This window comes from Miniopterus natalensis, chromosome X (assembly GCF_054644295.1).
Source record: "Miniopterus natalensis isolate mMinNat1 chromosome X, mMinNat1.hap1, whole genome shotgun sequence".
Classification (NCBI taxonomy): domain Eukaryota; kingdom Metazoa; phylum Chordata; class Mammalia; order Chiroptera; family Miniopteridae; genus Miniopterus; species Miniopterus natalensis.
Genome location: NC_142103.1, coordinates 28,371,419 through 28,385,780, shown reverse-complemented (window position 1 = coordinate 28,385,780; position 14,362 = coordinate 28,371,419). Strand labels below are relative to the sequence as shown.

The 14,362-nt window shown below is 37.2% G+C and overlaps 1 protein-coding gene across 2 annotated transcripts in view; it reads right to left on the bottom strand.

Annotated features, from left to right (window-relative positions):
• ZMAT1 (zinc finger matrin-type 1) overlaps nucleotides 1-14,362 on the bottom strand; it is a 36,085-nt gene that overhangs the window by 14,189 nt on the left and 7,534 nt on the right. For both annotated transcript variants that reach the window (XM_016195766.2, XM_087813676.1), the window contains exons 2-4: nucleotides 3,567-3,673; nucleotides 283-384; nucleotides 31-205 (exon numbers count right to left, since the gene is read on the bottom strand). In XM_016195766.2, the coding sequence (XP_016051252.2) occupies nucleotides 31-205; nucleotides 283-384; nucleotides 3,567-3,673 (384 nt within the window). The remainder of the gene's footprint in view (nucleotides 1-30; nucleotides 206-282; nucleotides 385-3,566; nucleotides 3,674-14,362) is intronic.

Genomic DNA, 14,362 nt, shown 5'->3' with positions numbered 1-14,362 from the left:
TTGAAGCTAATGAAGTAAACGTAATCTTACCCATCTCTGGCAGAAATCCTGATGGAGAAACCTGATCATGCTCCTCTATTAATTGCTTCAATTTTTTAGCATGGACTTTCCCCACATAGTGAGACTGAGCAACAACTGGAGAGCTAAAAATCATGTTGCAGAGATCACAAAATTTGTTTCTGTCCACTACTTCATTCTTATGCACCTGAAATAAGCATAATCTTATTAGAAAGATTCAATAACTCAAAATTCAGAATTACAACATCAACATAGACCACTCACCTGAAAATTTCTAACATCCATCTTCATTTTTTCACTAGGCACTTCATTTTGTTTCCCATACATATGAAAATAAAACCTAAGATTTTGAGCATGTTTTTCACTCTGTAAAAAGATATAATATGACTTTGCTTATTCAATAACAGAGGCACTCCAAATTTATACCTCTTTGAATTTGAGGACAGCATTTGTGAGCTGTAACTTATTTGGTGTGTACCAAGTTTACAAAAGAGCTTCACATGCTTTCAAATCTCTAAATTTTAGTGAAAAATGAAAATAATGCTATAATTTAGAGGCCAATAACATTTAGGATCTTACTTTTGACAGAGACTCTTAGTTGCTACCTAATATCAAATTTCTTCTTCTTCCTTAGTTATACATCTTGAGTAATATAACCAATTGAAAAATTGCACATTCCAACCTCCCTTTCAGCAAGATATAACCAAGTGACTAGATTCTGGCCAGTAAGCTGTAACCCGAAGTATTGGGTAAAATTTCTGGGAAGCCTCCTTAACAGGCTGGGAGATGAGCCCTTTTTCTAACCTTCTTTCGTCCTACTTTTGGAATTAAGATGTAAAGGTCAAAGTTCCAACAGTCATCTGGGACTATGGGGATCTTGAGGACAGAAACTAATTCATCAGAACAGAAAGACAGAAAAAGCCCGAGTCCCTAATGATGTCATGGAACTGTCATATCCGCCCTGCACTACCTACCTCTCAAACTCTTTTATGTAAGGAAATTAACCCTTCTAGGTTAAGCACATTAGAAAAATCTCTGAAAAAATGTGTAACAAAATACACAAGAATCACCAAAATGCTGGTGTAGGTAAAAGGGAAACTAACATTCCTGAGCACATACTGTGAGGCAATCAACTCTCTACAGAATTTTAAATTGTAAAATATAACCATCATATAGAAAAGCACAGAAAATAATACAGCTGAAGCCCATACCCAACATCCAGTTTTAACAGATGTTAACATTTTGTATATTTCTTTCAGATATCCTTTTTAAAAGAGGTAAAATTTTACATATACGGTCCTATCTCCTCATGCCCATAATCCTTCCTCCTTGCTCTCTGACCGTAGGTAATCGCTATCTTAAAGTTATCTATGGCATTTCTTTTCATGCTTTTTTTTTTTACTATATATGCATGTACCCATAAACAGTTTTATATACTACTATCATTTAAAAATCTTTATGACTATGGAATCATTCTATTCATATCCTTTTTCAACGTTTTTTAGAACTCAAAATTATATTTCTAATATTTGCCCATATTGATCTATATAGCTGTAGTTCATTCATGTTACATATTGCATAATATTCCACTTCATATGCTACTGAGGCAGTTATGTTTCTATTTATTTTGCTATTACAAGCATTTCTGCACTGAATATATGTAAACATATCTTCTAATATACATGTCAAAGAGTTTATTTAAAGTAGATACTTAGAAGTGGAATTCTTGGCTTACAAGGTATAAGGATTTTTCAACTTTAAATAAATATTATAAAATTTCTTTCCAAAGATGTTGAAGCAGTTTTCAACTCCAAATGCAATGTATATGTGTGTTTCTGTCTTCCTATATTCTCCTGAAATGTTACGTGCTATTAGATATTAATTTTTGCCAGCATTATGGTTTTGATAAGATAGTTCATTATCACTTTAACTTGCATGTCCTGTATGATTACTAGTGAAATTGAGTATCTCTTCTATATCCTATTCATATTACTTTACCAGTCTTCTCTAGGGTTGTTTCTTGTTCTAACTGATATATATATAGACCCTTATGTATTTTAGACACTAATCTTTTGTTAGTTATATGGATTATAAATATCACTCAATCTGTGGCTTGTCTTTTAACTTTTATGATGATATTTTTATCACATAAACTTTCCCCTACTAGATATCCTGACTTATTTTAAATCTACAGTAATGATGTGAAATTACTGTAGAGACAGGCAAACAGAGCAATACAAACAGAATTAATAGACTCAATACACATACACACATATATTATATATATGGAAATTAGTACATGATGGAGGTGTCACTGCGAATCAGTGGGGCAAGGATGGACTGTAAAATAAATAGAGTTGGGACACCTGGCTATTTATATTTATAAAATGTTGTTACCATCCTCCCTATGTGAAAATTAATACCAGACAGATTAAACACTGTAACATAAAGAATAAAAATTTAAGAGTATTAGAAGAAAATATAGGGGATATCTATATGACAAAAGTACAGAGAATGGTTTCTTAAACATGTATAAGTACAACCTCATTAAAACTCAAAACTCCTGCAGAAGTGTTCTATTTTATATGTACAATACTATACTGAGATAATCTAACAGTATTAACCATGCTCAGAGAGGTAAAGTGACTTGCTCAGGGTTACACAACAATGATGGAGTTAATACTTGATCCTAAATCCTTTCAATCCACAGCTAACACAGTTTCCCTATCTGTAAGTATACTAATTGAACCCCAATGAAGATAAGGACTTAAATATAGTTGCCGATAAGATTTGCAATGGCAAAATGAGATAAGGTGTTCTAAAAAGTAGATCTGGCATTCCATTTCTTTTAAGTAAATGTATCTAGTACTTTCAGTAGCCCAGATGTCAGATATGAAAAAAAAAATCCAATAGCTCATCATCATATGATGTAAAAATAAGAGGCAATAGCAAATGAAAGAACACTGGATATGAAATCACAATAAATCATTTTTAAGCTTAGCCATGCCAGTGCTAGCTATGGAGAAACACTATCCCTCTGGGTCTCTAATCAATAGATTGAAAAAGTAAGAACATTAAACCTAATGTCTTCTAACTCTAGAATTCTATGGTTCTGTGCCTAAAAACATGTGGCCAAGTCAAGTGCAAGACTGGTTCATTTTGTTTTTATAGCCTTCATTTACTGTAAAGGAAGACTCTGGAGTTCTATAATATCCCTTAATTCACATTAACAGTTTCCCCTGCATTTCCTACAAAGACATGAAGGATATAGTATAGTAGTGGCTTGATGAATACAAAGAGATACAGAACAGTGTGAAGAAAATAAAGCAATCTTTGTAGTAAAAAAAAAAAAAAAAAAAAAGACCAAGTTTAAACTAATTCCCCACACTTAAGCTAGTAAATTATTTTCCCTCTCTGAGCCAGTCTCCTTATCCATCAAAAGGAAATACCACCACCTGCTTCACAGAATCCAAAAAGATAACATAGGAAGTTTATCTGCTACATTTAAAAATCTACTTTAGACTCTACTCTCATTCTTTTTAACCTACCTCATAATGTGAAATCCTTTGTGATTCAAACTCTAGCACCACTCTGCATACATTACAAAAGTTATCTGTAAAAAGTTCAGCCTTTTCCTGTTCATTCCAAGTTGTATCTATAAATAAAATAAAGGGAGGTGAGACTCTATATCACATTAATGAATATTTCATTCTTCAGCTATATATTATTTCATATACCACCTCAAATAGGAGTGTTTGTGGGGCTATGGTAATAGATTTTTGCTTATGGAGTACGCAATTTAATATGGGTTTCTTAAGTCTTCCTTTAATATCTGATATGGCAAGAGTTACTTATTTAGTACGATAAGTCTAGACAATACCATTCCAAAGGAAAAACTATAGGGGTACCAGTGACTTCATGAGCTTCATGGAATGATTTGGGGCACCAATAATGACAGGCAGGATGAAAACACCCAGCCTTGGAATTCTGTTTTACAGAAGACAATCCTAAGAAAGGCACTGTTTTAAGACTGCCATTTATCTGGACCTGTTGCCCCAATATTATCTAAAAATCACGTGGATTCCCTGGCTAGGTGGCTCAGTTGACTGGAGCATCTTCCCATACACCAAAAGGTCTCGAGTTTGATTCCTGGTCAGGGCACATACCTAGGTTGCAGGTTCAATCCCCAGTCAGGGCAGGTATGGAAGGCAACCATCTATGTTTCTCTCTCACATCAATGTTTCTCTCTCTCTCCATCCACCCATCCCTCCCTTCCTCTCTCTGTCTCTAAAATCAGTAAATAATAAAATTAAATAAATAAACAAAATCACATAGAACCACCAACAAAATTTGCCCATGGTGGGCAAACATCCTCCATTGTTGTACAAACACCAGCATACTCATCTGGCCAAACAGGTCTCACACAGCTCTTCAATGCTATAAAATAATGTTGATATATAACATCTAGAAATTCTGCTATAGTGTTTCTCACTGTAATAAGTAACACATACCAAAACTTTCGGGATTTACACTTAAGGTCCATATTTCTATCTAAAGTTTTTAACAGCTGCAATGTATTCTGCCAAAATTTGTTAGTTTATCTATAGGGTATAAACCACAAAACATCAAAATTTGCTTGCTATTTGGCTATTTAAATTTAAAAGCTTATACCACATATTCTTTTATGAAAAATGACAATGATATATTAAATGTATAAAAAGCTATAGGACAATAAATATAATACATCCAATTCTCAACACTAACAAGTTAAATACACACTATATATAAAAATATGAAAAAATATAAATTAAATTTAAAAGTGGTTAACTTTTAAAAGTGGGGCTAGAAAAGGAGCAAAGGGAGAAAATTTAACATTTTGTTCTCTGTACAATTGTCTTTTAATTTATTTATTTATTGAATTTATTGGGGTAACATTGGTTAACAAAATTATACAGGTTTCAGGTATACAATTCTACATCATCTGTATATATTGTATTGTGTGTTTACCACCCAAAGTCAAGTCTCTTTCCATCCCCATTTATCCCCATTTACTCTTTTTTACCTCTCTCATTCCCCTTTCCCTCTGGTAGTCACTATATTGTCTGTGTCCATGAGTTTCATTTTTTTCTTTGCTTAATCCCTTCACCCTTCTCACCCAGCCCCCAAATCCCTCCCCTCTGACAGCTGTCAGTCAGTTCTCTGTACCCATCAGTCTGTCTCTACTTTGCTATTTTGTTCATTAGATTCCACATGTAAATGAAATCATATGGTACTTTTTTTCTCTGACTGGCTTATTTCACTTAGCATAACACTCTCTAGGTCCATCCATGCTGTCCCAAAAGGTAAGAGTTCCTTCTTTTTCATGGCTGAGTAGTATTCTGTTGTGTAAACATACCACAGCTTTTTTATTCACTCATCTACTGATGGACACTTGGGCTGCTTCTAAATCTTGGCTATTGTAATTAACACTGCAATGAACATAGTGGTGCATATATTCATTCAAATTAGTGTTTCAGGTTTCTTTATATATATTGTCTTATAATTTTTGCAAAAAGCATGTAGGACTTTCTATTCTAAAATCTTTAAAGATACTTATTTTAAAAGTTGTATTGGATATCTTCAATTAAGCTTACATTTCGGTATCACTGTATGGACTAAAAAAAGGCTTACTTTAAAAATTTTAGTGTTCAAGAATAACTATAATTAGGAACATGTCAGAAATGACTCGATGAGCAGTTACAAATGTAGTCTTATAATATATAGTATCTCCTCTGAATTACATTTTAAATTGTTTTAAATTATATGATTTATCTAACTTTGACTCTAAAATCAACAAGGCAAAGAGTTTAAAATGTATTACGGTACTTTGTTTTAGAATTAACTACTATATGCAATGTGAGAATAGTGATAAGATCTTTAACTTAGCATTAAAATATTTAATAATAAGTAAATATTATAACTTGGTAACAATATAACTTCCTACAGAGGCAAAGTTTCCTTTAAGAAGACAAGAAACTACTAATTTAGACATTCAAGAATTCCTCAAATTTTAACACTCATTTCTTTCATAGATCAACCTTTAATTCCAGATTTCCCCACTTCTAATAATCAGAGTTTGAAACTGATATTCCAGTTGGGAAATACCAAGGCTGAGTATTTTAACCCAGCCTTTCATTACTGGTGCCCCAGGTCATTTCCTGGAAGCTCAAGAAGTTACTGGTGCCCCATAATTTTTCCTTTAAAATGGTATTGCCTAGATTTATTGCCTTTGACTAATTTCTTTGAGCAAGTTCTTGGTCTCTTTTTCTTTATTAAATGGCATAATATTCCAAGCTCAAAATCACAGCCATTCTTCTCCCCAGCAAATAAGTTTCATGTCCATTCTAGCTTATAATGTTATTTCATATCCATCTCTACCTTTTCATTTCCCATTACACTACCTTAGTTCAGGTCCTCCATGCCTTTGGGCATCATTTAGCTTTATTGATATTTATTGAGGTGAGTTTAAAAGTACTATGGTAGACATTTCAGAACGAGATAAGAAAAAAGAATGAGTACCTATTGAAGGCCTTCCATATGTCAAACAAAGTAACTGTTATATCTTTAGTCCTTAAAATAAATCTGCAAGATAATTGGCATTTCCCATGTTGTGAAAGTTAGGAAATTTGGATTCAGGGAAATCAAAATAATTTGTCATATGTATTATTTGGTGGCGCTGGAACTTAAACTTTGTTTTATCTTGAAACATTATCATATGGAAATGATAATGCAAGTACATGGTTCCTAATCTCAAGGAATTTAAAATTTAGTAAGGAAGATGTACATTTAAAAAAACTACTTAGGAGCTAGTTGCAGGCAAGAGGTCATAAGACTTGAACCAGATCAGGGCAGAAAGTGCATGCACACGCTCGCGCGCACACACACACACACAGAAGAGTGAATATAAGAGACATATCTATCAAAACTAAAGGGTGTTAAAGCCTGACCTTAGAACTTGCTATTAATACAGTAAGCTTTTAGATCTATTATATTTAACATTAAACAATGTTGTTCCTGATGCAAGAAGTGAAACTTTGACCTTCTGTGCAATAAATTCACCTACAATGACTTGTCAATGGCAAATTCTTTGTGGGTGTAATATAATGAATGTGTTGATGTTTGACTTCAGTGTATCAAAAATTAAAATACACAAAATCTGAAATTAAGAAAGAAGATATCAGAGTGATGATGCACCTAAAAATGTACATTAAAAAGATTTACCTTAATTCTCTTTAAATAGCATACTTACCTCATCAATTCAAATATGACTAAATTTACATTCAAATTTTCAGGAACAAATCACATAAATGTCATTCTTACCAAGAGTTTCACATCAAACTCACATGCATAGCTTTTCAAAATCATACATGCTGAATTAAAATAAAAATATTTATAGGTAGTTCAATCCATCCACAAGTAATTCTGATGACCAACCATGTTGGGAATCACTGCCCTACAGAATAGGCTCAGATCCTGACACATAATGGCTGTCCAATATCTGTTTAGTGACTCAGCTAATTGATTCAAAGGTGTTGTCACCTAGAATGATATTTATCAAGCCAAATGTGTTTCAGTCTAACCAGAAGAGATTTTTTTTTAAAAAGAAGAAGGAAAACAGGAAGAAAAGAAAAAAAAGAAAATAATCTTTGGCACTACCTCAAATCTATTTAAATCTCCAGGATTGAAGCCCAAGAATCTGTTTCTAAATATGGTCTCCAAGTTATCTCTTAAACTGCCAACCTAGTCATCCTCATTCAAACTTCCACCAAGGTAGTTCTAAACCTTGGCTGCACATTAAAATCACTTAGGTTGTTTTTAAAACAAACCAATGTCCAGGCCAATTAACCACAATCTCTGGGAGTGGTTCCCAGTCATCGTTTGTTGTTTTGTTTTTTTATTATTTTATTGTTGACATTACAGATGTCCCCCATTACACTCCCCCCCCATTTACCCACCTCCGCTCAGTTTCTGCATCCCCTGCCCTCTGGCCACCACCACACTGTTGTCTGTGTCCATGGGCTATGAATATATGTTCTTTGGCTAATCTCTTCATCTTTTTTCATCCAATCCCTCCCACCCCCCACCCCTCTGACATTTGTCAGTCTGTTCCATGTATCCATGCCTTTAGTTCTATTTTGTTCATAAGATTCCACATATTAGTGAGATCATATGGTATTTGTTTTTCTCTGACTCGCTTATTCCACTTAGCATCATACTCTCCAGGTCCATCCATGCTGTCACAAAAGGTAACAGTCCCCTTTTTTAACAGCTGTGTAGTATTCCATTGTGAAGATATACCTCAGCATTTTTATCCACTTCTACTGATGGACACTTGGGCTGTTTCCAGATCTTGGCTATTGTAAATAATGCTGCTATGAACATAGGGGTGTATATATTCTTTCTGATTGGTATTTCAGGATTCTTAAGATATATTACCAGAAGTGGGACTGCTGGGTCAAAAGGCAGTTCCATTTCTGATTTTTTGAGGAAACACTATCCTGTTTTCCACAGTGGCTGCACCAGTCTGCATTCCTACCAACAGTGCACGAGGGTTCCTTTTTCTCTACATCCTCACCAGCACTTGTTGTTTGTTGATTTATTGATGGCAGCCACTCTGACAGGTGTGAGGTGATATCCCATTGTGGTTTTAATTTGCATTTCTCTGGCGATTAGTGACATTGAGCATCTTTTCATACGTTTATGGGCCACTAGGATTTTTTCTCCTATTCCTTGCCCTTCCTTGATTTGTTGATGGAGCCCTTCTGACATCTGTGAAGTGATACCTCATTGTGGTTTTAATTATCATTTCTCTGATACTTAGTGGCACTGAGCATTTTTTCATGCCTATTGGCCATCTGTTATGTCCTTTTGGAGAAGTGTCTATTAAGGTCCTTTGCCCATTTTTTAATTGGATTGTCTTCCTGGTGTTGAGTTGTATTTGTTGTTTTTAAAGTTTTCCAGGTGATTCTGTTGCACAGTGAAGGTTGAGAAGCACTAGTATATTTTTAGTAGTCAAATTTTCATGTGTTTTTGTTGAATTGTAATCTGATTTCCTAGAGTAGGGGGTCTCAAGCTTTAGTGTGCATCAGAATCACCTGGAGAGCATGTTAAAAGACATTGTTGGACCCCACCCCCAGAATTTCTAATTCAGTAGTTCTGTGATGGAGGCCCAAGGACACACATTTTTTAAAAGTTCTCTGGTGATGCTGATGCTGCTGATCCAAGGAAACACACATTAGTAACCACTGTCTTAAAGCTTCCACTGGTCCCAGTTCTATTCCTTGAATCATGGTAAATATAATCCCTCTTCTAATATGGCAATCCTGAAATGTTTTAAGAGAACCATTACATCTTTATTCCTTCCCTCCCTCTTTAGCCTTTTTGTGAACTGATGCCAGTTCCATCATGCATCATGATTTTGAGTCCTTACTAGTTTGCCTAAATCCCTGCCATTCATAAAGTGTAAAATAAACACAATCACTCTAATGGGAGCATGCAGGAGGCAGCTGATCCATGTTGCACTCTCACATAGATGTTTCTCTCTCCCTCTCCCTTCCTCTCTCTAAAAATCAATAAACTATTTTTTTTTTAAATTAAGGTTTTATGTAAATGGAATAAAGACTTAAATGTAAGACTCGAAACCATAAAAATCCTAGAAGAAAACACAAGCAGTAAAATCTCTGACATTTCTCTATGCAATATTTTTTCTGATATATCTCTCTGGGCAAGGGAGACAAAAGGAAATATATACAAATGGGACTGCATCAAACTAAAAAGTTTTTGCACAGCAAAGGAAAGCATAAACAAAATGAAAATACAACCTACTGGATGAGAGAAGATATTCATTAATCATGTAAAGGGTTAATATCCAAAATTTATAAAGAATTCATACTACTCAATAGCAAAACCCCCAAACAATACAATTAAAAAATGGGCAGAGAGCTCAGGCCGGTTGGCTCAGTTGGTTGAAGCATCATCCTGTACACCAAAAGGTTGCGGGTTCAATTCTTGGACAGGGCACATATCTAGGCTGTGGGTTTGTTCCTTGGTCCGGGCACATGTAGGAGGCAGCTGATCAACATTTCTCTCTCACATCAATGCCTCTCTCTCTCTCTCCCCCCTCTCTAAAATCAATAAAAACATATCCTCGGATAAGGATTTAAAAAAAAATGGGCAGAGGACCTGAAGAGACACTTCTCCAAACAGGACATATAGATGGCCCATAGACATATGAAAAGATGCTCAATGTCACTACTTGTCAGAGAAATGCAAATTAAAACCGCAATGAGATATCACCTCACACCTGTCAGAATGACTATCATCAATAAATCCACAAATAATAAGTGCTGTCTACGACGTGGAGAAAAGTCAACGCTCACCCTAGTGCACAGTTGATGGAAATGCAGATTGGTGCAACCACTATGGAAAACAGTATGGAGTTTCCCCCCAAAATTAAAAATGAACCTGCCTCGTGACCCAGGGATTCCACTTCTGGGGATTTATCTGAAGAAACCCAAAACACTAATTTGAAAGAATATATGCACCCCTATGTTCACAGCAGCATTATTTACAATAGACAAGATATGGAAGCCACCCAAGTGCCCATAAGTGGTACATACACATAATGGAATATTACTCAGCCATTAAGAGAATTGAATCTTACCGCCTGTGACATCATGGATGGACCTAGAGGGTATTATGCTAAGTGAAATAAGTCAGAAAGACAAATATCATATGATTACACTTACCTCTGGAATCTAAAGAACAAAATAAATAAACAAAATTGAAACACATTCATAGACATAGAGAGTAGACTGGTGGTTGTCAGAGAGGAGAGGGTCTGGGGGACTTGGTGAAAGAGGAAAAGGGATTAAGAAGTAGAAATTGGTAGTTACAAAATAGTCACAGGGATGTAAAAGACAACATAGGGAATATAGTCAATAATGTTGTGATGACTTTGTGGGTGCTGGAAATATTAGGGACAGCACTTTGTGAAGTGTATGACTGTCTGGCCACTGATATGTATACCTGAAACCAATAGTGTTGAAAATGAACTGTAATTTAAAAATTTTTTTTAATTAAAATTTTAAAAAATATTTAAATAATTTTTTTTTTAAAAAGCCGTATAGCTTAAGATAGCTTCACCATCCCATTTTTTGGTGGTCACATCATATTGTTGACTCATGCTATGCTAACTTTTTACTAAAATATAAGCTTTTTTTTTTCACCTAAGCTAGTTAAACTAGGTCCCTCCAGGACATAGTTATATAGTTAGAAACTTTTCAGACCTAATATAAACATGTATTTTTCCCACTTAACATTTACCTTGTTAGATTCTACCAATCATTCCAGCCTCTCAAGATCTTTTAAATCCTAGATCTGTCAACAGAAGGTGTGTGCAAGGTGGCTTTTTACTGAGAACAATTATATATGATGGGATATTATTTTTCAGAGGCCACTCCACACTGTCAAAATTCTCCTCAAGCTACATTTACCCTAAATTTAACATAATTGTAATGATTTATACTTTCTAATGGTGATACCTGAGGCTTGAATAGGTCAAGCAATTTGCCCAAAGTCACACAGCTAGTACTTGTCTGAGCCAGGATTCAAATCTGTCTGCCCAAGATTTCCCTGAGAGCTGCTTCTTAAAGAGGGAAAAGTCAGAGAGAAACAAGATGGTGGCGTAGGTAGCAGCTGCACCCGCCGCCTCCCTCAACCACATCAAAATTACAACTAAAATACAGAACAGCCATCACTCAGAACCTCCTGAAATCTAGCTGAACAGAAGTCTTACAACCAGGGAACTGAAGAAGAACCAAGACTGGTAGGAGGGGCGGAGACACAGGCGGATCAGGCCTGAATCGCAGAGATGCGGCCAGGGCCCACACTTGGTGCCACGGTTTAAACCCAGGAGGGACATCTCAGCGGTGGAGGTTTCCTAGAGGAGTGAGGGGTCCAGCCCCACATCGGGCCCCCAGCCCAGGGCCCCAGGGCCGGGAAGAGAACTCCGCACAACTTCAGGCTATAAAAACCAGCGGGGTCTGTCACTGAGGGACTCGGAAGCAGTGGGAGCCCCAGGCTTTCCTCTTAAAGGGCCCTTACACGGATTCAAACGCACTCCTGAGCTCTAGCGCTGGACAGCAGCTTGAAAGGAACCTAGGACATTTGGGGAGGAACTAACTTGCCTGAAATTGGGGTGAGAGGTGGAGGGACAGCTTTCTCCCAGACAAAAGAGCTGGCAGAGGCCATTGCTCCTTTGGTAAGCCCTCCCCCAACACAGCTGACAGGCAGGCACCATATTTGATTCGCCAGCATCTGACTCACCTTTCGCACCACCCTGGTGACTCCGGGAGATCCTGCCTCTCCCTGCTTACAAGCTAACCCAAGCCATTTCCAGGGGCTTTTCTATGCAAGTGGCCCCTCAAACCCCATGCTTAGGACTTTCCTAAAATCACTCAAAAAAGCAGCAGCATACCCCATAGGGCTTGATAAGTGGCCCCAGGCCTGGCACTAGTGGCAGCCTGCATTGGTTCATAGCTTGTCCTCTCCTGGACACCTCCAAGCCCAGCACAAGTAGCAGCCAACTACGGTTTGCTGTGAAGCTCATGCTGGGTGGCCCTGGGCAAGGTACTGGCACAGGCTGACTTTGCACCTCCCAGAAGGCCCCAGAGACAGTGTACCTGGTGGTCAGACTCAACCATGTTGGATTACAACCCGACCACATCCACGAGTGACAAACTCAAGGGGCCCACTTGGTGAACATCAAAGCTCCATAAAGTAAATCCTGCTCCATAGGGGTGTCTCCAGCACAGCAGCTCTTTGGCTGTAGCTGCAGGTGGTCCTTACAGCCGAATGGCCTGGGGGTCAATTCCTCTCAGTGACGCCAACAGCAACCAAGGATCAACTACAACAGGACAGTGCACACAGCCCACACAGGGGAGCACCTAGAAGGCCTAGAAGGCTCAGGTGACTGGGGACGGTGAGTCTCTGGTTCCTACAGGACACCTACTACACAAAGCCCTCTACAAATTCCAGGAGACACAGCAGATCTACCTAATACATAGAAACAAACACCTGGAAGCAGCCAAAATGCAGAGGCAAAGAAACATGTCACAAAGGAAAGAACAGAAGAAATCTCCAGAAAAGGAGCTAAATGAAACAGAACCAAGCAAGCTAACAAATATAGAATTCAGAATTTTGGTTATAAGGATGCTCAAGGATATTAGTAAGACTACTATGAAAACAAGTGAGACCATCAATGACCTAATAAAATACCTACCAGAAATGAAGGCTACACGAACTGAAATGAATAATTTACAGGGAATCAACAGTAGAGTTGAGGACACTGAGAATCAAATCAGCAATTTGGAACATGAAGAAACAAAAATCACACAACCAGAAGAGCAAAAAGAAAAAAGAATCCAGAAATATAAAGATAGTATGAGGAATCTCTAGGACAACTTAAGAGGCCCAACATTCGTATTATTGGGATGCCAGAAGGAGAAGAAAGAGAGCAAGGAATTGAAAACCTATTTGAAAAAATAATGACAGAAAACTTCCCCTACCTGGGGAAAGAAATAAACTTACAAGTCCAGGAAGCACAGAGAGTCCCAAACAAGAGGAACCCAAAGAGGCCCACAGCAAGACACATCAGAATTAAAATGCCAAAGATTAAAGACAAAGAGAGAATCTTAAAAGCAGCAAGAGAAAAGCAATTAGTTACCTACAAGGGAGCACCCATACGACTGTCAGCTGATTTCTCAACAGAAACTTTGCAGGCCAGAAGGGAGTGGCAAGAAATATTCGAAGTGATGAGAAGCAAGAACTTACAACCAAGATTACTCTACCCAGCAAAGCCATCATTTAGGACTGAAGGTCAGGTAAAGAGCTTCTCAGACAAGGAAAAGCTAAAGAAGTTCATCACCACCAGACCAGTACTACATGAAATGTTGAAGGGTCTTCTTTAAGAAGAAGCTAATGAGCCCAGCTGAGCGTGGCTCAGTGGTTGAGCTTCCACCTAGGATCCAGGAGATCGAGGTTCAATTCCCGGTCAGGGCCCATGCCTGGGTTGCCAGCTCAACCCCCAGTAGGGGGCATGCAGGAGGCAGCTGATCAATGACTCTCATCATTGATGTTTCTATCCCTCTCTCCCTCTTCCTTCCTCTCTCTGAAATTAACAAAGATATATTTTAAAAAAGAAGCTAATGAACGAAAGAATCTGATAAACTAAGTGGATCCAGAGACATTGACGCATGCAACAGATGATCATATTTCAGACGGAAGAAGGAAGAGGGGTGGAGGG